Source organism: Lonchura striata, chromosome 16 (genome assembly GCF_046129695.1).
Source record: "Lonchura striata isolate bLonStr1 chromosome 16, bLonStr1.mat, whole genome shotgun sequence".
Taxonomy (NCBI): Eukaryota; Metazoa; Chordata; class Aves; order Passeriformes; family Estrildidae; genus Lonchura; species Lonchura striata.
The window spans coordinates 4,448,696-4,473,300 of NC_134618.1; the positions used below are offsets into that span (position 1 = coordinate 4,448,696).

The 24,605-nt window shown below is 45.2% G+C and overlaps 1 protein-coding gene across 6 annotated transcripts; it reads right to left on the reverse strand.

The window, feature by feature from the left end:
* Positions 1 to 436: 436 nt before the first annotated feature.
* MPG (N-methylpurine DNA glycosylase) lies at positions 437 to 13,971 on the reverse strand. Of its 6 annotated transcripts, none has more exons than XM_077786814.1 (7): positions 13,905 to 13,960; positions 13,488 to 13,586; positions 12,303 to 12,468; positions 9,820 to 9,961; positions 9,000 to 9,225; positions 5,808 to 6,012; positions 437 to 957 (listed from the first exon to the last, which is right to left on the reverse strand). In XM_077786814.1, exons 5-7 carry the CDS (start codon positions 9,219 to 9,221, stop codon positions 563 to 565), a joined length of 822 nt encoding a protein of 273 aa, XP_077642940.1. In that variant the 5' UTR covers positions 9,222 to 9,225; positions 9,820 to 9,961; positions 12,303 to 12,468; positions 13,488 to 13,586; positions 13,905 to 13,960; the 3' UTR covers positions 437 to 562. The 6 variants fall into 6 exon arrangements, with proteins under 6 accessions (XP_077642940.1, XP_031362043.2, XP_021386897.2 ...); XM_031506183.2 differs by having other exon boundaries at positions 9,820 to 9,964; XM_021531222.2 differs by lacking the exon at positions 12,303 to 12,468 and having other exon boundaries at positions 9,820 to 9,964.
* Between the last annotated feature and the right edge of the window lie 10,634 nt (positions 13,972 to 24,605).

Sequence of the window (24,605 nt, forward strand, 5' to 3'; positions counted from 1 at the left end):
GTTTGACCACCCTCACGGGGAAATTTTTTTCCATAGAGCTAATGAGAACTTCCTGTTTTCCAGCTGGTGGCCTGTTGCCTCTCATCCTGTCTGACAGCAGCCTGGCTCTGTCTTCTCTATCCCCTCCCCTGAGGTAGCTGCAGACAACAGTAAGATCCTCTCTGCATCCTTCTCTCCCAGATCCCATCCTTTCAGTCTGCTCTGCTGCCACCCAACTTTTAACTATTTCCCTGCAGCAACCAAGCCTCTGCGGAGGGCTGAAGTGATGGGGGCAGCCCAGAGCTGTGACCCTTCTCCTCTCACCCACTCTAATTAAGCCTGGATCTGTTGGCAAGGGAGAAAGTGGCCATCAGTGTCCAAAGTGTCCAAAACCAGCCTCAGTTCTGGCTGGGAGGCCCATGCCAGTCTCCTGCAAATAAAGCTCCACTTTACCCCATTCATTGTGACAAAGTACATTTATTGTTAAAAACCCCCCAAGCCCCTCTATCTGCCGTGATGCAGCTTGAGGCCATTGTACAGAGCACAGCTCAAGTCCTGGTCCCCAGGACACTTGCAAGACTTGTCAGCTGCCAGGTGAGTGTCCCCTTGCTGCCATCTCTCTCTCTGTTTTCTTGTCTACAACACTCACAAATCTGTTTCCTCGTAAATAAAACCTGAGTGGTTTCTGTGCCCACTCCCCCCTGTTGCCGATGCCAATCCTGGTGGTGGCCACCACGTCCTGCTCCCCCGGCGGGTCCTGTCCGGGCACCATCCAGATGGCAGCATCCTGAGTCAGGTCCCTTTGGTCAAAAGCCTTGTCGATGCCAAAAGCCTGGCAGAGCTTGGAGGGCCCATTGCAGAGCTGCCAGTCCTTGAGCAGCCTGCTGGGCGCTTTCCTGGAGGCCCTGCGCAGCTCCCTCATGGCATCCAAGCCCTGCAGAGGTTCCAAGGAACGCAGCAGCACTGCAGCCCCTTCTCCTGTGCAGAACAGGAGCTGGGTGTTAGTATGGGGCTGTTTTTTGGGAATGTCTCACCTTTCAGCCCAGTGCCAGCAGCACTTCAGCTCTGAGCCTGTGGCTCAGCCTGATGGAACAGGGAGTGACCTGGTGCATCCAACCATGGGGCCTGTCCTGTGCTCCCTTCCCTCCTCCAACTCTCCAGTGTCCTGTAGCTCTGTGCCCTTCATTCTGCAGTGCTGACTTGCTCTTCCCAGCTCCACCTGATGTTGCTAAGTCTGGCTGCTGCTCCAAGGCTTGCCAGAGGGCAAGAGCTTTTTCTTATGTCAGCACAATGTTCAGAAATAAATATACATCTGGTTCAGTTTTGGCAGAGGCATCCAAAGCTCTGCTCCCAAACCCAGTGCATTTCTAATAAACTCTGATTACAAGAACTCCAGCTAACAAAGGTGAGGAGCAATGAGCCTGGATGCTGCCAGCAGAAAGAGGCAGCTTGCAGAGTGAGGCGGGACAAAGAGAAACCTGGCAAGGAGCTGCAGGCACTGGGAGCAAACAGTGCTGAGGGGGGCCTGGGCTGGTACCGATCCCAACTCCCTCTGGGGGTGTAACAGCTGGGATGAGCATGGCCTTGGGTCACTGCACAGCTCCAGCAGAGGGTGACTGCACACGTGTGCCAGGGAAGCTCTCCCAAGGCAGGGACCTGGGGCAGGACAGGCCTGCACAGTCTGGCTTGGGATGCACAGCCCTGGAAGTAGCACTTAGCACAGGAGACCCTTCTATGACAAAAACTGAACAAAACTGACAAACTCTTTTCTCTGATGTGATTTGCCACCCTGTCAGAAGCCTTAGGCCTCCCTCTCTCCCAGCTGTTGCAGCCAGGTGACAGCGAAGCAAAGATGCAGCTCTGAGCAGACATTCCCTGTCAGACAAGGCTCTCCAGCCTAAGTGGGACAGAAACGTTTCCCTGGTGTTTTCCAGTGGTCAGCGGAGGCCCAGGTCTCCTCCTGCCCCTGAGTGGGTGAGGAGAGCCCTGGCACAGGGCCTGTGTGCAGCCCCACACAGCTCCCCCTGTGCTGGCCACCCACAGCTTTCCTCCCACCAGCATCTGCACACTGCTGCTCCCCAGAGTCCCTCTCCAGCCTCCAACATCTGGAGCCACACTCATGCCTGGCAAAGGCTTTTTTTGTAGGCACTGGCAGATCCCTAAGGACCTGTGATTTCCTAAAATAGAATCCCTCTCATATTTTGTACAAATCCCACACTAAATTACCCCTGTGGACTCCCAGTGAGGTCCTGGTTCCTGGCTCTCTGAGGTGTGCCTGCTGCCCTGAACCATCTTGGAACCCCTGCTGCCCTGACTGCAGCTTGGTGAAGTCAACAGCCCGAATTCCAACAGCTGTCAGCAATCTGTTCCCAGGCACTCCCTTCTCCAAGGAGGGGGATTGATGCTAATCTGGCAGCCAAAAGCCGCTTCCCTGGCCTAACAGTGATTTAGAGCTCAAAGGTCATTTCAGATTTTTAAGAACATGTTCCATGTCCTAATTCTGCTTTTTATCAATGCACAAAGAAACATCCTTCCCATCATGTTGCTGCCTCCCTTGCCAGGAACAACTACAGGATTCTGAGCAATCTCTATTACACTGCTTGCATTCACCCATCTCAACTGCAAGTGGAAACTGGTCACACTTGAATTGAACCGAGTCCTTGGGAATTCACATGAACAGAAACAAGCACTTGGAAAACTGCAGGTGCTCCCAGAGCAGCACAGAGCCCAGCCAGGCAGTACTGGGAATTTCTGTCTCTGGCTGCTCTTTCTGCATTTCCAGCTGGAAGTCTCCAGGCTCTTTCTAGCTGTGGGTAACATACACCCCACTCTACCCAGAGAGTAGCCTTGGGAAGAGGTGGAGACAGCAGGCAGGACAAGAGTGCACAGATACCATGATGAGCTACTGCCTTCTTCCCCTCACACCTCTGGGTCCTCCTGAGCAAACTTCCACGTTAGAAATTTAATTTTAATTCCCAAAGAGTGGCTGAATCAACTCCAGAGTGTTTCATCCTGGCTTCCTCCCAGCCTGCAGCATTTCACTCTCACAGGTCACCTGAGTTCAGCATCTGTCCAATGTGCACACACCAGCAGCAGCAGAGTCAGCTGGGGATGCTGAGTATTTATCTCTCCTGTTAAAACTCACTCCATATAATGAGCAGCATTCAGGGCTAAAAGCTGGGATCTAACAACACTGCAGAGGCCAATTCTCTCCCTGAGCAGCTAGAAATCATAACATGACAGTGGAGTCCCACACCCCCAGAGAGCAGCTTCCCGCTCCTTCCCCAAAACAGCTCTTGGTCACTGGAGAGAATTTTATCTTCCATTCACCCACCTGACTCAGTGCTCCCCAATACTTCCTTCAAAATCCTATTCTAGGAGTTGAAAGTTAGGGAGAAGTCCCTGCAATGTGATCCTGGGCTGAGCATCACCAGGCTCTTGATTTTACAAGCTATTCTTTCAGATCTGGCAGCAAAACACAGACCTTGGCAAATTCCTGAGAAACAGATCACAGCTAAGTCAAAGAGAGGCATCACTGGCATTTATCCTCTTCCTGAGGCAAGGGAAGCCCCACATTTTTCTTAACTCTAGGGAATGCTCTTAGTACTGAGATGATTGCACAGCTCAGGATGTACTGTAGGATTCATGCACAGTGAAAGACTTTGGCTATATGTTTTCTACAAGCTCTCCTCTACCACCCACGATTTCTCCAAAGGTAGTAATGCTTGCTGTGGCTTCAGGCAGCTGCAGTATTTCACTCAGTGATGGGAGGACCTCTCACAGTAAAATTCCCCGTGATGTAGCTTTATCTCAGTGATGTACATGAAGATTTCCCCTTCCTCACTGACAAAGAAACTGGAGCCCCCCTCATCTCATTATAGTTTTATGAACACAGGCCTTTGGGTGACACACTCTTCTCATCCCTGAGTGATACTGGAGCCTGAACCTCAGCAATAAAGAGAGAATGTTTATTCCACCTGGAGTCAGAGGCTGTAAGGCTGTGTATCAAAACAAGTGATCCCTAAAGAGTCAGAGCTCTACTGCTACTGCATCTCTTGGAGCTGTTTGCCTTCAGAGCGTGCTATGAAGAAGGACCAAGCTATGCCACAAGGATGTTTTTGGTTTTTTTGCCAGGGTTTCTTTGTGTTTTTTCACAGCCAGAGTAAAAACAAAGTTTTGAAGATCTATCCCATATCCAGAGAATGAATGCTTTTACCTTCTTCCCACGTGCCACCATGAAGATGACTCCCTCAATCCTTCCCTCAGACTAAACCACAGCACAATAAACAACTCCTTCTCCCTCTAACTGGAGAAAAACATCTTGGGTGTGATTCCTCCCCACATTCTTTCTTTCAACACTTCTGCACGTGGGCAAGTACAGAAGGGGCAGCTCCAGTTTGTGTAGCTGCATCAGGGGTGCATGGTACTGACTGCAGAGCTCTGACAAAGCTGGCAGTGACAGCTCTGCCCAGTGTCACTCACGTGTGACAGGATGACACAGGGGAGGGAGTTTGTAACAAAAAATCCAATGAATTCCATCACCACAGGGAGCCCTTCAACTGCTTTGCTACAAAACTAAATACAGGTATATAAGGAAAAATTTCCCAAAGTGTGTATTTTAAAAAAATCTTTCTAAAATTCAAAGGCTGAACATATTTTTTTAAAATAAAAAGTATTATTCTTAATATATTAATCACCAAGAATCCCATCCTGACAAATGAACCATGTGCTTTCATAATCTGAACAGATTTGGCAGAGCCAATGTAATGAACTTCACATGTGTTCATCCACCAGACTCCAGACCCTCAGTTGGAAAGCCAGGCTCTTCCTCCACACTATAACGTGGCACTGTTTTTCTGCTTGGCTTCTGTCCAAAGGCCAAAACCTGAGCATTAATGGCCACAGTTCCATTTGCTTTCCACTTAGGAATACGCAAGCGTTTTAACCTTTATCATTGAAATAGTGAAAAAGAACATAAATTTGGTTTGAGATTTATTTTCTAACAGAGTGAGTAGTTACCTAGGAAATGCTGCCATTTCAAGGTGTCTTAATTAAACAAGAGATTCATTGCAAGGCAAATACTGTCATTCTTAGAGGACAGGAAAAAGAAGGAAATTTCAGTAATGCTTGTTAATTGTCTTGAAATGTGGAAGGACAATTTCAGTAAATTACAGAATAATTTAATTAGAGCTTGATTAATTTTTCTTGAGAATAATAAAAGAAGATGGAAGATTCTGTAACAGTCTGGGTATTTTAATTTGGGTGAATTTATTTTGGCTTTTAGATACAGCTAGACAGCTAAAATGCTCCTACTGACTCTTTGCTTAAGCTTAGGACATCTCAGGCTTTTTGTTTTCTCCAACATTTCATTCAGCCTCTGAAGATAAAGGCAGGAGACAGAGGAGTTTCCTGCCATGGCAACAGACACCAAGATTTAGGCTGTTGCTAATGACTGACTTTTTCTCTACATCACCACTTTTGAGGAACAAGGTTCACTGAATCATATGACTGAGGCAGCAACCCAGGTCATCAAAACTGAAAGCTCCATCCTATCCAGATTCTCCCTCATTTCTCAATCTTTGTGTGCCCAAACAGCTCCCAGCTGGGACAAACTGGGCAGCTAGAGATGGGCCCTGCCTGCTGTGCTGACTGCCCACAGGTACATCCTGACCACAGTGGCAAAGCCCAGGTTCCAATGGAAGATGGTGACAGCAAGTCACTGACATCAGGGAGCCCACAGAAAGCTCACAAGTGAGTTGCAGCACCACTGTAGCTTGAAATGTCAGCCCCATCCTGCTGGCATTGCATCTCTTTCAGCCTCAGCTTACCTTGGCTGGAAACATTCATGCAGAAATAAATCCCGTAGATCTGATACACGTACAGAGTTCCTGGTTTCATGAACATTGCTGCGTTCCGTTGTGTTTGCTTCCCACCTTTCGAGTGGGAAGCTTCATCTTCCCCACCCAGATAAGCTTCTGTTTCAACAATCCTGCCCCAGAGCTCTCTGCCATCAGGAAGTTTGCGAACTAAAATCTGAAAGAGAGGTCAGAGTGCATCAGTTACCAGCCCTCAGTACAAAATAACCACGGCAAGAGCTGTGGAAACAGAGAAGTTGGAAAGAAAGGACCTGATGGTATTAAATTCTCTCCAGTTTGCAGTCTATAAGCTAACAGCAACTTTTCAGCCCAGTACAAGGAGCTCCCACCTGTCACTCACCCCACAAATGCCACAAAGTGCGTAGATGAGGCAGTTTGAAAGAGAACCAGTTTATGATCCTACACATGCTAAAGCCCATGGAGTTGCTTTTGTGGTTATTTTCTGTATTCTCCACTCCAATCCATCAGGTTTAAGGCAAAAATCACTGCTAATATCAACCTTGAAGCATCATGAATGTAGTATCTTTAGATCAGAAGAAATATGACAGTGGCACAATTAAATAACTGCTATGATTAGACAGTTTCCTTCCCTAAAGACGTTTCAAAGAAGTCCCAATCCCAAATCACAGAGAGGGCATCAATGCTATTTCAGTATTTTCTGCATCACAGAGAAGGGCAGTGCAGGAGAAATGGGAATTGCCTTCAGGCAGACAGCAACAGATCTTTGTTATTACAGTGTGTTCTTGCTGCTGGTACCTCCTTAAATAAAACAAAGCAGATGCAGGGGAAGCAAAACATGACAGACAAAAGATTCTTTTTAAAAATAAAAAACCTCTAAACTTTGTACAAAGGAATTTGTAGTTTGACCTGATTTCTAAACTTTGTGCTTTACTTAATGTGTATGAAATACTGCAGCACAGTCTCGTTTGGACACCAGCAATCAGTTTAATTAAAACATTTCAATTATGCAGCTGCTCAAAAATGACCTTCAGAAAACAAAGCTTAATTCCTAGCAGATGTTTGTGCTGGGTTGCTAATGCAGATATTGATCTGATCCATAACGGATGCTCCAGGAGCTGGTTTCCAAAGCTGCAGCTCCAGTACACCAATTTCCCTACAACACTTGTCAAATTGTTGAAAATAATCTGTTTATTAGGGTTTATGGAAAAAAAAAAAAGCACTGGTGTTCAGCAAGTGCCTGGGAACAGCCCAAAACCAGACCCATGTGGTCACATTGCTCCCTCAACATGATGAAATGCAACAGTAAGGTTATGAGTTTAAATGCATCCAGGCATTTCCCTGTCTTCAGACACACCAAATACTCTTGTTTAATAAAAAATTTAAAATAGTGGTAATTCCCAACATAGTAAGCCATTTCATAAAGGTTATTTTTCTCACTGAGGATGTACCTTGATGTTATGGCAGTTCCCTCTGAAAGGCCATTCACTCATGTATCTTTTTTGTTTCCAAGAACTCAGGTATCATGAAGGTAAGCAAGATTAATATACCAGATGCCTCCAAAATCTGGCAGAATGACAGTAATGAAGGAAACACTAAATTACCTTTATGAGAGAATAGGCTGGGTCATGGGAGACTGGGGGTTATACTTTAAAGAAAATGTAAAATTAGGTTAGAAATCACGTGGTTTGGAATACAAGGCCTAAACAGGAAAAATACAGAATTAAGACTCAAAAATCATCTGCCCAGAGTAACTGAATGCATGAGGGCGATGGAGCCATCAAGACAACAAAAATGTATCAGTAATGGGAGACTTCAGGCATCCTCAGGTAGACCAGAACATGTGCAATGTCTGCTTAGACACCATCAAATGCTGTGCAGAGCAAGGAACCAGGAACATCATGAGAAAAGACTCAGTTCTCAGATCTGGAGCAAAACACACAGTCTTTTCCAAAGACTTACTCCTGAAAAACAACTCAGTATCATGACCATGAAGGATAGAGTTCAGTGGTTTTTTTTAACAAGCATTAAAGTCCAAAAATAATCTACCAGAGTCCTGCCTAGCAGCAGAAAGAGGAAACTACGTAAAGTGAGGGAACTTGTTGGGAAGAACTTCAGAGGCAGCCAAAGGTTAAGGCCTGAAAGGCAAGCCTCTAGCAGGATGTCTGCAAAGATAGCAACACATGTGGAGTATCACAAAGAGGTGAAGGCAGACCAGAAAGAAACCCAGCAGGGCTGAAAGGCAGAGCAAAGGCGTCACTAGCAAGCAAGATATCCTTAGAAAATAAAAAAAGGCTGGATGCAGCAAAACAGGCCAAAACCAACAGTTTGTGGAACAAATTCCTGAAGTTATCTAAAGCCATGAGAACCCAGAGAGTCTGCTCACCCTGCAGACAATAAAGGTATAAAAAAGACTCAGAGAAGATAAGAGCATAGCAGTGAAACTGAACACACATTTTGCAGTTGAGTTTAGAAGGTCCTAGACTGGAACTTTTTATAGAGGAAACACTAAGGGAACTCCCTCTCCTGGAAACAGCCAGAGAGTTTTCTGAAGCACTCACTAAGCAGATGAGTCAATCTCCACCACTCTGATTTCCAAAGGCTTTCAGCAAGGTCCAAAGACTCCTTAAAGTTTATGCAATAGCCTAAGGGAGAAGTCCTTGCATGAGCAGGCAATGACTTGGAAACTCAGAAACAAAAGATAGGAATAGCAATATTTGGAGTGAAGAGAGTTTAAGTGGGACTATACAATCCTTAGCATAGCAAGACAGTAAAATGGAGGCAAAGAAGATGTTGCTGACTGCAGAGCATTGCTTTCCACTGGGCTAAGGAAGAAACAAGTAAAGCAATTGCTGAAAGGAAGATAATGGGCCTGAAAAAGTCTTCAAGCCACAAGCAGATAAGTACATTTTAGTAAATAGAAAAAAGGAAGGAAAACTCCACCAAAAAAATCCCAATTAAATATGTGTCAGACAATCTGAAAAATTACTCCTCTGACTTAATCTAGAATAGATTTGGCTACTGGTCTTTAAATTCCACTGCACTTAGCAAGAGAAGGAATGAGTGCTATATTCCTAAAATAGCCAAGCCCGGGAGTCAAATGGCAAAAAATTAATTTCATCCTTTTACACTAAGTTATTAGCTAGCACTTAATCCAGTACAAGAATCTCAGTGCTTCTGTCTTACCTGTCCCAGAAAGGACTTGGCCAGACTAACACAGGGCTGGTTGAAAAAATCTTCTTGCAGCTGAGGAGAATTTTTTTTCTCCATCACAAAATATTTGCTGCTTTTTGGAGAAGGATCTGCTCCAGGTGTAGTGTTCAGCTGCTCCACGGCACTGATCTGAGGGAAGCTGCTGGTGTTTTGAAGAGCACTTAATTGAGCCAACAGCTTTCTTTTTCTAGGCATAGTTCTAGAAAATGGATATAAGTATCATTAGGATTATAAAGCTTATTTAAAAGCAACTCATTTCCACAAACTTCTGTTTTTACATATCTCTGCACAACAATGAATCTGAAAGCTACGACTCCATGGACAACCTATACAAACTGCAGCAGCAGGTGACAGATTTAGCTGTGTTTGCACCAGGCTGGGCAAATATTGGGCTCTACTGATGAGCAAACAGAAAACAGCAGTTTGAGTATTCATCTTTTAAGGGCTACAGATAAAAGCAACTCTGCTTCACTAAACATTGAAAATAAGTTTGCTGTTAGGTTAGAAAATTCAGAAAGTAAAAGCAAAGATGAACCAGCGCTCTGTACTTTTTACCTAAAGCTAGCAAAATCTTTTAAGTAGAAAGAAAAAACAGAAAACAGGCACTTCAAAAATTGTGCTGCCTCAGAAAGCCCACAGAAGCTGTGTATCAATCATTTTCAAAGGTAATGTAACTGGATCAGAATCTAAACCTCCACAGGAAATTTAGAGGTGCCCTATTCACAGTCACAAACTTGTTTATTGTGCTGTAGAAGTGCCTGTGTTAGAATCTCCCCAAAATGATTCAACTTACCAGAAAGATCCAACCTATTGTTCCAGCCAACAGCATGGACATGAGGCAGCTACATCATGGACAATTGTTCTCCTGGTTTGTCACCACTTTCCATGTGAGCTCCAAAAACTGGTGTTTCGGTTCAGTGCTGCAGTCCTTACACCTGCTGAACAGGTACAAGCATTCATGCACTGGATAAAGTGCTTTCAAACAGTCCAAGAGATCCTGGAGATCTGATGGAAATGTGATAGCAAGAGTGCACCATTAGATCAAACTCCAGAATAATTTGCAGTTTTCTGTTGGTCCAGAAAAAGCCCATCTCCCAGATGGGCAGTGCTGGAGATACTTTTAAGCCTTTGTTATTCAGTGGGGAATACACTCTTCCTATACTGAATATACAGAAAGCTGAAATCAAACTCTTAAAATGCCCCCATGTGCACTAAATTTGTAAAGTTTCAGCCTCAAAAAATGGACTTTTGCAAGAGAATGCAAAGACACCAATTCTAAATTGAGCCCCATGTAGATGAAAGGGTCCAACATCATACAAATTTAGAAATGGAGAAAGAATTCTATAGCTGAACCTGCAAGCAAGTATATACATCAGTAATTAGTTGTTGGCACTCATTTTTTCACCAGATCATCAGCATTTAAAAATTACTACAAAAACTTTCAATATCAAAACCAATCTTTATCTTGGTCAGATGGTTCTCACAATGAAGTCCCACCAGCAACAGTTTATTTCCACTACAGTGAAATTCAGCATTGCTACAATCTGAATCACCAGTGCCAATTCCCCAACAGTAATGTGTTTCACTTCAAAAGAATCCAGACACAAACATATAAAAATAGGTAGGAAAAAAAAAATCAAATCCCATTGCATGACTGGCAGAGAGGGTTGGATGGTTTTATTTTTTTTCTCAACACCTAATTCTTTATTGCAATAATTCAATGGTGTTAGAGACTTGCCATAGAACCACCAGCTCCATGCCAGGTACTCTACTCTGAACTGTGGCTTTTAGATGGTGGGAATTCTTAAAGACTTTGTCAGAACTCACCAGCCTGCCCCAGACAGAACTGTCTGGTGGCCTGGGCAAATGAGTCTTGTCTAGGAGAAAGAGCTGCAGGAGGGTGGGCCAGAGGAGGAACACCTCAGCATTTCAGACTGAGCCCCTGAAACACTCGGTCAAGGCAGTACTTCCCACTGAAGACAACACTCCAGACTCCTGTGACAGTATTAACTGGAACTTCCAGCTCATCAGCCACACATAAAGCCATGCTGCAAACATGGCTGACTCGCTGGGCATTAAATCATTTGGTAATTTGTGCTCTTATGGAATGCGACATCAGCAACAGGATCTGAGCTGCCTGGCACCTACTGCACTTCCAATTAAATCATTCCTAAGAGCTGCAAGTGCTGTTATTGACACATTACAGCAGCAGCCTCAGGGCACTTGTAACTTCACTGCTATGGGCTGATGCTTGACAAATTTCAGCGTCTTCAATAGGAATAGCAGCAGGAAACTGCCTTGTAGCTTGGAGAAATGGGTCAGTACAGAAACAAAAGTGCAGAATGAGGGGCTGCAACACCAGCTTAGAAACCCAGAAAAAAACCCCACATTCTATGCCCTGTCTCTCTGCTTGTTCTTAGAAAGATCTGAAATACAAAGCTCTGTGCCTCAAAGCCTATCTATACTTTCTGGAAAGGATGTTGCCTGAAAATACAAATCTCTTCTTCTTGCCCAAGAAAAATCACACTGTAGAAGGCAACACATACCACAGATCCAAGCCCTGTGCATTTGGGGAAGCAAGAGGCTCAACTTCTGTAAGTATACATACAAACTCTGCAGCTCTTCATTTCTATCTAGATTTTCCTGCTTGTATAATAAACAAATCCTACTCCTGGGCCTCAAATAATGAGCCATGGGTTTAATCACTTTTTACTAATCTTGCTGTAACCAAATTAACTACAACTTGTTAAACACATCTGGTAAAAATATACAAAAAAAGAATATGGAAGTCAGAAAAAGAAGATCAAGAACTGAATCAGCACAAGTGCCTGGAGTGTTCAGGACTGCAGGGCTAATCTCAGGCAAGTGGTTCAGAAGCCTGAAAGCCAGAACTGGAGAGACACTGCAAATCTGTGCAAAACTCAGCTCAGCAGCACATACACCCTGTACTCAAGGCATAACAGAGTCTATAGAAGATTCTTTAATCCTTCTAACAAGACTGCATTTGCAGACATTCCCTTAGGTATTTAATGAGTTTTCATGAAAGGAAGGGGGAAAAAATATATCCCACCAGCAATTTGCATGTACTTTTGGCTCCCAGGTCCAGATACCTGCAAAACCTTCCTCAGGTACATCAATTTTTCTGACTGAATAATGAAAAAGAGTACATAAAACACTGCCAGTTCTGGAGAGACAATTCCTCACAGCAATTCCCAGTTGTACAAATTTTAAGTGGGAACAGATGCTAGGTCAGTGCTGGGTCAGACCAAAGGATACCTCTTCCCTGTATCCAGCTCTCCAGCCCAGGTCAAGAGCAGGAGCCTGGGGAAGAACAGAATAAACATCCAGTGCTCCTCCACACATCCTCCATGTCTCTGGACAGGACCCTTCTGATCCAAGCTCAGTCTTCCCTGAACCTCTGTAACACCAGCCAAAGGGAGACCTGACCAAGAAAGAAAACTTCATAGAATTAGTTACTGCTGCTCCAAAAACTCACTCGTTTTGTGTGAGGAATTTGCACTGCTCCCCACCAATAACTTCACCCCCCTCAGGCTTCTTTCCCACCTTCAATAAGGCAAAGCCAGCTGGAAACACTGATTTTCCATGTCATCTACAAAGCATCCCTGCAGCACCCCAACGGTGACCTCCAGCCACCACGAGAGCTGCCCATTTACTCACATCCTCTTTGCTATCTCTGCAACAACTGTATTTATGACAGGGAAACTCCCTTATTATGTCCAGGGCTGCTCAGGTAAAGGGCTCCTATTTAAAACTGCCCTGAAATCACAGTACAGACTGTGAGCCAGACCCCAACATGCTTATTTATACCTGCAGAAAATTCCAGCATTATTTTAAGGCATGACTTTTAAGCCACATTGATTCCCCCCCCACCCCCCCCCCCCCGCCCCCCATGACACTTATGCAGCTCTCCAATAATCCTATTTTACTACATTTTCTATAATTCACTTGCTGGTGGTCAATCTTCCAGGCCTGCAGTCCTTGTATTTCCCCTAGAACCCTCTTTAAAAATTAGTGACGCGTTTGCTGCTGAAACCATCACTAGCAACACTGTCCTTGGGGGCTACATCTGGTTTGGTAGTTTATTCCTGCCTGTTTCTGCCAGTTTAGCAACTTATTCCTCCTGTTATTCCTGTCTTTTTTGTTCCATAACCTCTTAAACAGACATTTTAAGGCAGATCCTTCAATGAGTTCTCAGCATGAACGATGTCTCTCTGCCTTTCCTGTCTAGTCTACCCTATTAGTAACCAGAAGCAAGTTAATAATGTATAGTTTTCTGGACAACAGTGTGAGAAGCAGGGAAAAAAAAACCCAAAAAAGCATTGAAAAAAGACTGCAGACATGAGTTAATATAACCATCAAGTCAATTTCTCCACAGACATTCTGACAGCACGTGCAATCCTAATAACGCAAAAATATGCCAAAAGGGATGCTTTTATTCACCTTACTAAGTGCTGGGGATCTCATTTCCTTGCAATTCAAGTCCTCTACTCCCTACTGGGCATCTTGAGCTTTTTTTGGGATGAAACCTAACTCATCCTTCTGTAAAGAATAAAGAAGGCAACAACGAGCAATGACGAAAAACAAACAACAACAACAACAACAAGCGTTCTCAGCAGAATTACGTTTCGGCTGAGGACACTCTAGATTTGGAGCAGAATGCGGGGCTGCAGCGGGGGGAGCGCCCGGCAGTGCTGGGCAAGGCCGGCCGGGCCCGTCCGGGCGCTGCCGGCGCCGTGGCCGCGGCTGAGCCGCAGGAATGCGAGCTGCCGCCTCCGCCCGCCCCGCCATTCCCGGTAATTCCCGGTAATTCCCGGCCATTCCCGGCCATTCCCGGCCGCTCGGGCTCCCCTCACGCACCTGCCGGGCCCGTTCCCGCCGCGGGCGGGGCGCGCGCAGCCCCTGCCGCGGCCCCGCGGAAACCCCGCGGCCGCCGTGAGGGGCGGGCCGGGCGCGGCCGTGAGGGGAGGAGGCGCGGGGGGCGCGGCGTTCGCTGCCGCCCCGGCGTGCGGAGTCTTCTTTGGCGTGGGTGGCTCCTCGGGGTGTTGCTCTCTGGAGCACAGACCCTCTGCAGAGCAACGCTTGAACTCTCCGTGGTTTTCCGCATCCACTCCTCGGTCTTTCATGTTAATCATTAATTCATCGGTACAAAGGATGGAAGAACTTGGGGGTATTCAGCCTGGGTTGGAGAAGGCAAGCGGAGACATTAGAGCCTCTTCCAGTGGCTAAAGGGCCTTCAAGAGAGCTGGAGAGAGACTTTGGATAAAGGCCTGGAGTGACAAGAAAAGGGGGAATGGCTTTAAACTGACAGAGGGGATATTGGGAGGAAATTGTTCCCTGTGAGGGTGGACAGCCATGGTACAGGTGCCCAGAGCAGCTGTGGCTGCCCCTGGATCCCTGGCAGTGCCCAAGGCCAGGCTGGACAGGACCTGGAATAACGGGAGGTACCCCTGCTTATTTCAGGGGGTGGAACTGAGTGATCTTTAAGGTTCCTTCCAACCCAAATTATTTTGTGGTTCTACTCCAAAAAGGCATGAACATGCATTCTGATGAACATGCATGGTCACAAGCTGGCTTTACAGAGAGCTGCATTAATTACTCCTCCAGTTCCCTAAATAACAAGTGTCTGGCCTGCAGAAAAAAAATTCTTGGCTTCAGCTTTTATCCAGATGGAGCATATGGTAAAAATGGGGGCAAAATACCATTTTTCCTCACAACATTCCGTGGACATGCAGCTGGGGCCATTGATTCATAAACAAGTGTTTGCACAATGGGTATGAGGAAAAGTCTGATGAATCCAAGTGGGTTTACTCCCATTTGTGTAATAAAATACTCATACCAGGATAGCACCAGCTAGGATCCAGTGATACAGAGAATAGGCATTTGCTGCCTACCCCTTTTGTGAATTTGGAAAGGAGAAGGATAAATTGCTGACTATAATTTTAGGGGACATTGACAGCTTTGGAGGTGCAGCCAGGAGTATGAGTAGCTAAAGGTTCTTGTGAAGGCAGAAACAGGGACCAGCTAATTTGAGCATGGAGTCATGCTAAAATGTGGGTAGGGCAGAGGAAAAACTCTGACACTCCTGTAAACCATGAATGGAGCCCAGAATTTCCAAATGTTACTATTCCAGTTTAATAAGAAGGTGTAAAAACATACCCAAACAAACGATGAATGGAGCGAACACAGAGTCTGTTACACAATATTAATTCTTTTTGACCATGAAAAAGCAGCTGATATACTTTGGAACCTAAAGCAACTTCAAGAATTCACTGAAAAGCCCTTAAATCATTGTAAAGCACGATAGCATTGCTACTGTAACTGTGTAAAAAAAGAAAAAAGGAAAGGAAACATGAATAAATCTTAAAGGTATTGATACTGGAGATCTCTGTATGATGTTTTAGTTAAAATAGATAAAAATAAGCTCACAAGTGTAGCAGCATGTAGCAGCAGTGGTGTGATCGTGATGCAGGGAAGCCGCCACCGACAGCAGGGAAAACAGATGAGACAAGTTTTTTTTGTGTTGTAATACAAGAGTCTGTTTAATTCCCCCTCACAACCGGGGGGAGCAGGGGGCAGAGGCCCCGAGTGGAGCCCAGAGAGCCTGAGAGCCTTATCTAAAGCTTTGCACGCCACCTCTACCAGACTCCGCACGCTGGAAAAGCAAAAAATGGCTAACAATCTCTTGTTACAAGGTCTTTTAAGACCAAGCTATTCAATTAAGAAATGACACCTAGACTGTTTTCCCTTTTAACCCAATAACTGATCCCTCAAAGCCCGCAACGCGGACTTTTCTGCACAATTACAAGACATCACCCAAACCCATGAAGAAGAACTACCTGCCTCCGCCCTAAAACCTCCATCTTATTCCCATCTACAACATACTAAAAATCCCAAAACCTAAATTTCTCACCCAAGTGACATGCCATACTACTCTCTATGATCTATTTCATACTTTTGTGGACTCTATCTTGAAGTCTTGCAAGCTTTCTCCATGAATGAGGGTCAAAGTGTCCAGAAGAAAGAGAACGAATGTGTAGTCCAGGGGGTATTTGAGCCCAGTGGAACCGGGAAGCCACATCCAATGGGACACAGGTGAGGAGAAGGGGAGGGGGGTGCAGGTCAGGGAGAGACCACCACACCTGAGGCTTAGGCTGGGAGGGGAAAGGTGTGTGGAATAGACCGGTGTGACATAACTCTATAGTGCAACATAAAAACTACTCAGTGCAAATTCCCAATCACCCAAACAACAAATAAATAAGCTGTTCAGTGCACCACAACATGAGTTAAAGTCAGGGGCGTAGAAAAATTATAAACTGAAGAGAAATTAATCAGCATCTTTGTGGAGCCTTCCTGTTCTGAGGAGGCTGCATTCAGATCCTAAAACTCCTCCCATGGGACACCTGATAAAACCCCACGACCCTGGGTCTGCTCTCTCTTGGCTCTCAGGCTCTCTGGGCTCTCGGGCCTCTGCCCCCTGCTCCCCCAGCACGGGGTGGGGGGAATAAAATGGACTCTTGTACTACACAAATACCTGTCTCTTCTGTTTTTCCTGCTGTCAGTGGTGCCGTCCCTGCTACATGCTTCTACACACAAGAGTGAGGAATTCCTGGAGGGATGTTACCTGCTGGCTGCACAGATGTGTTTAGCTCCAGTCTGAAACGAGCTGTTTGTGTATTAACAAAGACAACAATAATTTTAAAACGACTAACAATGTTGACTCAGTGTCTCTGAAAGAGCACCTTGGATTTCCTGACTTTTCATGGTTCACATCCCAGCTTTAATGTGGTATTAATATAAAAAAGGAAGACCAAGAAAGTATGTGAAAAGAAAGATAACCAAACATCAAACTGATCTTTCATCAAATTATGAAACTTAAAGGAGAAACTGAGCAATAATTAGAACTATGGGAAGGATTTCCTGGGGTCAGACTAGTTCAGCTCTGCAGACTTTTCCCCTGTGGGAGTCTGTGGGACAGGCACTCTCAGGATGCTGGCTTCTTTGGCAGCAGATCTATTTCATGCTCAAAGGAAGTATTTAAAGCTTTTAGCACCTGAGGAATGCAAATTGCTCCAAGCGACAGCATATGCCATGTTCTTCATTTGTCCAATAACTTCACTGTTACAGAATCAATGTCTAAAATAGCCTCCTGTAAAAGCAGAGCTGTTTGAGGAGATTAAAGTTCCCCTCCCTGTGGGGCAAAAACTTTTTAATGTGAGAGGAATGACTTGGAATCTGCAGTTAGAAAATCTGGCTGGTGGAAACCCTGGGGTCTGTGGCACAATGGCTGCATACAGCGCGCCAGGCTTTTCTTGGAGCAAAAACTGTTTGCAGAGTGGTTCCCTACAGCTCCCAGGCTGTGCAGAGCCCTGACTTATCATCCTTTTACAGCCAGGACAGCAGAGCAGCATGGAAGCAGGACAAAGCAGTTTAGGGGCAGATTTTCAAGTTTTCTCTGTGTAAGTTGCCAAATGAAGCTTCTGCTGAAAAGCCTCCTCTGTCCCATTAGGAGGAGACACGGAATTCCCCACCGGCCATCGCCTGGACACTTCACGTGGCCACGCTGCTCTTGCCAGCAGCATGGGACAGCTGCACCACTTCATGAGCCAACTCTTGAAGAATTCCCGTGGATGAAAGCGCTCCAAACAGCGCAGGGTTTTTATGACATCCCCTCCTGGCCTCTCCTGACATCCAGTCTTGGCTGCCGCTTCCTACTTATCCGCAACTGCCAGTGTGTCTTATCCAGAGCTATTTCCAACCAACGTCTGAGGTACATACAGCGCTCCAAAACCCGGTGCTGGGAGGGAGAGGTGCTGGGAGCTACTTTGGTGTCTCCCACACCCAAGCTGAGCCACGGATCAAATGTCCAGTTTTGTAAACCAAGCCCATTCAATTCATTATGTAAGCAGATGTGTGTGTATTATCCTAAATATGGGGATATCCATGGTAGGTACCAGTCCACCTGCTTTGCATTCAGGGTGCTGGGAACCCTTCCAAGTGCACTGCAAGGAATGGGAAAATCCAGTAAAGCAACACAGCTTCTGGGAGCCTCAGCTCTGGACCAGAGAGGGCAAGCAAGTCCTATTTAGTAACCTATTAATGGATTCTACTCAGTCTTATTTATTTGTTTGTTTTGTGTGAAAGACATTTTTGTTCTCTGACGACAGAAATGGTTGGCTTCACAGGATTGCTCAATGCAGAGTAACAAATAGATTTGGTATTAGGAGGAAATTCTTCCCTGTGAGGGTGGTAGGCCCTGGCACAGGTTGCCCAGAGAAACTGTGGCTGCCCAGTCCCTGGAAATGTCCAAGACCAACTTGGCCAGGGCTTGGAGCAACCTGGGATAGTGGAAGGTGTCCCTGCCCATGGCAGGGGTGGAACTAGATGGTCTTTAAGGTTCCTTCCAAACCAAACAATTAAAAAAAAGAAAAGCTGAAAACCCAAGTGAGCAGGGCAAACTGCTGGGCTCTGCTCCCTGCATCTGTAGGACTGACAGCTTACATGGTATCCCCATGAAACTGGTTTTGGTTTTGGTGGTACCATAGGACAGCCATGCCTAGGAATCTCTCCTAACTGCACAGGAACAATGGAAGCCAGAGAGTGAGACCAAAGACTCAGCTAAACTAGCAGGAGGTGAAGAAAGATGAGATGGAGCTGCACCAACAATCAGCAAAGCTTTTTTAAAATGTTAGTTTCCTGTTCTGAAGGAGTTAAAGACAGTTAATTCAGTATTTTCTAGATCAAGATGCAAGCATGCTTATAAATCAGTCAGAACAGAGAAAAGGTATACACGAGAGGGTTGGAGGGCTTTGAAGAGAAATATATATGTGTCTGTCCAGTCAGCACTGCAAGCCTGAGAGCTTGCATCTCCAGCTCTGCCCCTCTGCTGACAGTGCTCAGAATGTGCTGGATGCAGGGAAAAAGCCAATTAAAGAAATTCCTCTGGCTCCTTGCCCCCAACCACTTATTCTTGCCTCTCCTTCAGAAGAATTTCCTCTTCACTATACCAGTACAGTGACATGCAGAGCTGTGCTTAAACCAGGTCCCTGAGCTGGAGGAGGCTCACATCCCTTCTCTGTGCTGCCACTGCCATGTCTGTGCCCTCTGGACTGAGCAACACCTCACCTTTGACATGGATGGCCTGGAGCAGTAAGAGCAGAAACAGGCATAAATAGGGTGCAAAGCTGAGGTCATGGCAATACACTGAGGAATCACCATTTTTCTGCATCCTGTGCAATGTCAGCGTGCCAGCAGATAGCAGCAGTTCAGATAAGCTCCACCACTGTCTCATAACAGATGAAAAATTGGGCAAATTAGGATGCAGTTGAGCTGATGATGATAATTTGTTTTTACAGGACTAATTCTGTACCTTTTGCAATACAGAAATGCTGCTGGGAGGGGCCTTTCAAAGATGATGCTTATGTCTATGAGTGTACTGGGATAAAAATTGGTCACACACTTACTGGCTCCCCTGGGATAAAACATCAGAGCATTTTCCAAAGGAGACCAGAAGTTAAGTAGTGAGTGGGACTTGCTCATTCTCTGTCTCAGAGGTTCATTACAAAACTTAGCATGGAGAGTGAGCAAAGACTGAAAAGGAAAGGAAGTGGCCTAGAAAGTGCCAGGATCAAAGAGAAAGGGTCAATCAACACATACACTGAGAAGCTTATTTCCATAGGACACTGTGAGTACTAAAATGTTTGGGTTGAAGAAATACGAGGAAGAAAAGTCTGTCCAGGCTAATACACACAGACATAGCATCTCTGCTTCAGGAAGTCCCCGAGCCACAAACCACTGTGTCTGGTGGAGTATTTAGGAGAAATATTACTCCATACATGACCTGTTTTCATACTGTCTGTAAGCTTTGACAGTTGGCTGCTGTAGGGGTTGGATATCTTCTGCTCTGTGGATCTGTTATCTGACTCATCCACCTCTTGGAAACGTTTGCAGGAGTCACAATTGGTTTGCTCATCTGCTTAGCTGGTATCTTCTAGTAAATCTGAATTCATCCAGGAAATGCTCAGAAGGTGAAAGAGAATGCTCAAAGAGTGAAAATACCCCAAATTCTTCTTTGGTGAAACAGGACTGCCCACCCAGCCCCCGGTGTTTGCTATCACAGACATCCAAATTTAGGAAACATATGGGCGTGGGCATACTTAGAGTCATTGACCACAGGCATGACATAGCACTGGTTACTAAAACTGACCTGAAGTTGTTTGCCTTGCAGGACATGGTAAAGAGACTGGGATTGAATATCATTGAGTAAGGTCACAAGAGTTAAGCTTGAAATAGCAGAACTTGAGAACATTTGGGATGTAAACAGGTGACTGGAGGGAGTATGTCACAGGCTTTTTGCAAGGGATAATCATTGACCAGAACTGTTGGCACAGATGACCTGGTTTGAGAAAGGCTTTCCTGCCTGTATCTGTGCTGGCAATGTGAAGATCAGATCTGTATACACTGCAAGTTAATTATAGTTGGAGTAATTTGTGACTGCATCCTGCTTTTCCCCTTAGGTTAAAAGAAAAATTAAAATGCTGCAAGAGACAAGCTCATCTAAACTTACAAGGCAGAGCAAAAGACAGAGGGCCTTTATCTTGGGGTCTGCATTTCAAGTTTAGTTGTTGTAACTTAAATTGCTGCTACATTTCCCTGTTAACCTTATTTCTCAGGGTAAGACAATTTACACACTCACCTTGTCTGTCTCCTTCTGTTTTAAATCTGCAGGCTGAGTTCCTGTAGTTTCTGTAATAAAACCTGGTTTCTAGATAGGGGGAAAAGATCTGGAATCACACCCTCCTTCCAAAAAGAAACAAGAATGTGCTCAGCAGTTCCCTACACTGTTTGAAGTGTTCTGGGTGACCAGAACTGGCCAGGCAGTGCCTGCATTGGCATGCAGCCTGTGGGACACAGGAGGTGGATGGTGTGGGAGGGCTGGGGACAGGGGAGCTGTCAGCATCTCCAGGTCCTCAGGAAAGCAAGAGGAGACAGAGGTTATTGTGGAAAGGAAGGGAAAGGAAATGGGACAGAGGAGCCTAGGAAACTGTACTTTGTTCCATTGCTCAAAGAGCAACTTAAACATGAAGGATCTCCAGTTTCTGTCTGAGGCCACGTTTAAACAAAAGGGTCCTTGAACCCTCAAATCTATCTTCAAACAAATCCCTTAGGTTTGATGTGATTATTTGTTTCCCAGAAAAGCACAGGCAGCCAGGGCTCCAGGGTAAGAATTCAAGTAACTGGAAAGCAGCAGGGTGCACCCTCTGCATATCAATTTTTCAGTTGGCATCAGACTTCTTGTTCCAGTTCCAAGAACTGCCACAGAAAACAAACTCCTCCTTTTGAAGAGATGGGAACTCACATATTCCCAGGGAAAAAAAATGGTCTAGGCACATAAATACAATATAGGTAAAGTTTGCTTTTGCATGTAAATCACTAATGCTTTCTGCAGTGCTCACTCATTTTTAACATCTCCATCCTCACCCGCTGCTTCAGTCAGGGTGGGTCTGTGTTATGGCTTTGCAATACAGCAAAGCTGTCTTTTACTTTAGAAATGTAAAAAATACATTAAAAAAAGGAAGAAAGATCATATCCTTACCAATAAAACTATGTTGTAAAGCCCCAGCATAAATGTAATTGATAATGAAAGATGAGTCCCTTTGCTAAGGGATCTCACTCTCTTTGAGGTACTAATTCCTCCAAAGTAACCAGGAATGCTTCTTGGCAGTGTAAGCCTCATCTCTGTGTAAGTGGTTTTTATCCAGCTTTGGAGGTAAATCAAGTGCCTAAGGAATCATCTCTGCTGAGATTTTCTGAAATTGGGCAAAGATGGTGACTGGGCTCCAGCTCTTTTGGGCCATCCAAGCCTCCCTGCAACCAACTCTCAGATGACTTTGTCTAGGTTACCAAGATTAAACCCAAGACACTTTCTCTGCCAAGCAGAGCTATGGCTAAGGCAACCTCTTCTGGCATTCCTGTGTGGTTTGGGGTGATTATACTGAAGTCAGAAATTCCCTGGGACATACCTACACTAACTAAGGGTCTTGACACACATGAAGGAGCTGATTTAACCAGTGCTGCTGAATCTGCTGCTTCCCCATCTCCTTGTCCTTCAGTGTCATGGGTGGCAAAGAGGACATGTAAGAACTGACATCAGAAGCAGGTTTTATTCCCAGAGCAGAATATGTGAATTTCCATAAGGGATGTGAATATGTGAATTTCCAAGCAGGAATCCCTTTTCCCTACTGTGGATTGCTGCCCATCAGAGCTTGGTTTCCCTTTTTGGTCTAGAAGCTGATTGAGATCGACACCACATCTGCTTGCAATGATCTGAAACTTTCTTGTCTTTCTCTGGGCAGCCTCACTGAAGGCAAATCATGTGTGTACAATGTGCACATCCATGTTGCTTTCATTGGAATATGAATCCCTTTTGGCCTCATGGTAAAATACATCATCACGTGGATGATGGAGAAACAGAATTTTGACTGGAAAGATAGGAACACAGAGCCAATATAAATATTCACTGAAAAAATAGGAATTAGTTTCAAAAGAGCTAAACTCCCAATTTATTTCTTCCTGCTTCCTGAAAATTTATTACATTTGCCTAGCTCGTGGCTTTTTCCTACTTACCTGTTTTCTCTCTGCTGATGTGTTTCAGAAAGTGCAGCAGGAGCTGTGTCTTGCTACTTTTGTCAGCTGCAGTAGCTATTTAAATGAAAACTTGAAGTTGTGTCTTTAGTGGGATTCGTGGGTTAGTTCTACTCTTAACAAATTTGTAGTGACACACAGTAACCAAAAATACTTTGGAGTAAGTCAGAATTCCTGCATTCCTCTTTGTATATATAAAATGACCAGAGTTGGGGTTTGGGGTTTTCTTTTTTGGTCAGAACTGCTGGAGAATTCTTCAGCTTGTTGACAGAGAAAAAAAAATAAAACTGCCTTAGTGCAGTCAACACAGTTGTTTCACTTTTCTCTCCACCTTTCTGAACAGTAAACCAACCAGTACTGGAGAGACAAGAACAGAATTCGGAGTTCAGTGGCCAATGGGAGAGTGGTTTTGGTTACCCTGAAGGAAGTGAAGGAGGGGGATCAAATAATACCTTGAGCTGCTCCTGGAGCTTACAAGGACCTCATAAATGCAGGAAGCCACTGGTAGTGACCAAGGAAATTCTGCTTGCCATGCACCAGACAGGGCCTGGAATGATGGTGGGACCTCCATCCTTGAAGATTTTTCAACTCTACTGGGCAAGGCACTGACCAACTTGCTCTGGCTTTGCAGCCAGTCCTGCTTGGGGCAGGAGGTTGGAGAGGAGACCTCCAGAGCTCCTGTGCCATCAACATTCTTCTGTAGATTCTTTGTATACTTAAGGATCAAGCAGTCCATTGCTGCTGTCAGCCACAATCACCACTTTGCCCAACTCAAAGCACACAAATTTGCAGTTTGCTGGCCCTTTGCTACAAGAATCCCACCAGCAATGGTTTCCTTGATTTCACCAAAAAGGCAACTGCTGCTCCAGCAGAAATGCTCATCTTTCACAAGCCTGGTGAATACAGGTTTCTTATGAAGAAGGCACAGAAATGTGCTCTTTCTGTCCACGGTGGAACTCAAAGAGTAGTTACCTATTGCCTGAGGGACTATTCTACACCCTTCTTTTTGAAACTCTTCCTTAAAGGAGGTCTTCCTACCTCCATGCCCCAAGTTCCCTGCCTGCAGTCTCATCTCCTGAGGTGGCTAAGGCCCCAAAACACCATGGAGGAGGTATTTCAAATTCCTTTTGCCTTGGCAGAAATGGCTGCAAGGGGGAAAAGGATGGGAGGGGACCAGGGTGGCTTAACAAGCATGTGGGAGTGAGGAGCAGAGAGAGGCACTGGAAATGCTGAGTGACTTGGGGGACTCAGATTGCAGAGTGTGCCTTTTTGCCAGAAACTGTGAGTGGCCAGATGTCACATCCCTCCTGGGAGGGCTTGCAGTACAACGAGGCTTCTTGCCTGTTTTTGCATTAGGAGACTCCTGACAGGCACTTTATCACTTACTGACTTGCATCTGGATGCCCATTAATTTTGTTCTGTCACTCCTGTCATTTTCATTTCCATAGCATATCCCATATTTGGCCTGCTGATGTGTAGCATTTCTACAACATCACTTCTCCAGATGTCAGCTTCAAAATGGAGATTGAAACATCTGGGGAGGAAAAAAAAAGGCAGAAGCTTTGGTAACTGGGGTGGTGCATGTTATGACAGGTTTGGAAGGGAAGCACAATAGCTGATGTATTTGCTGCAGTGGCTACAGCCAAATAGCTGAGGTGTTATTTACACATGCTATTTACACACCTCACACTGGCATCCACTCCAAATTCATTACAAGCCAGCTCCTATTTGAATTGAGTTTAGGTTTTTTGACTAACAGGTTTAGAAGTTAAATGTTGTATAACAAATTTTTGGAGTCAGTGCTGTCTGTCTGGAGCAATTTCTGTGGATTAGCTGAGCTCTCATAAATGCTTTCCACAAGCATTTTGCTGGACAGTTAGAGGAACTGCCATCCTATTTTCCCAGGCTGACTGATTG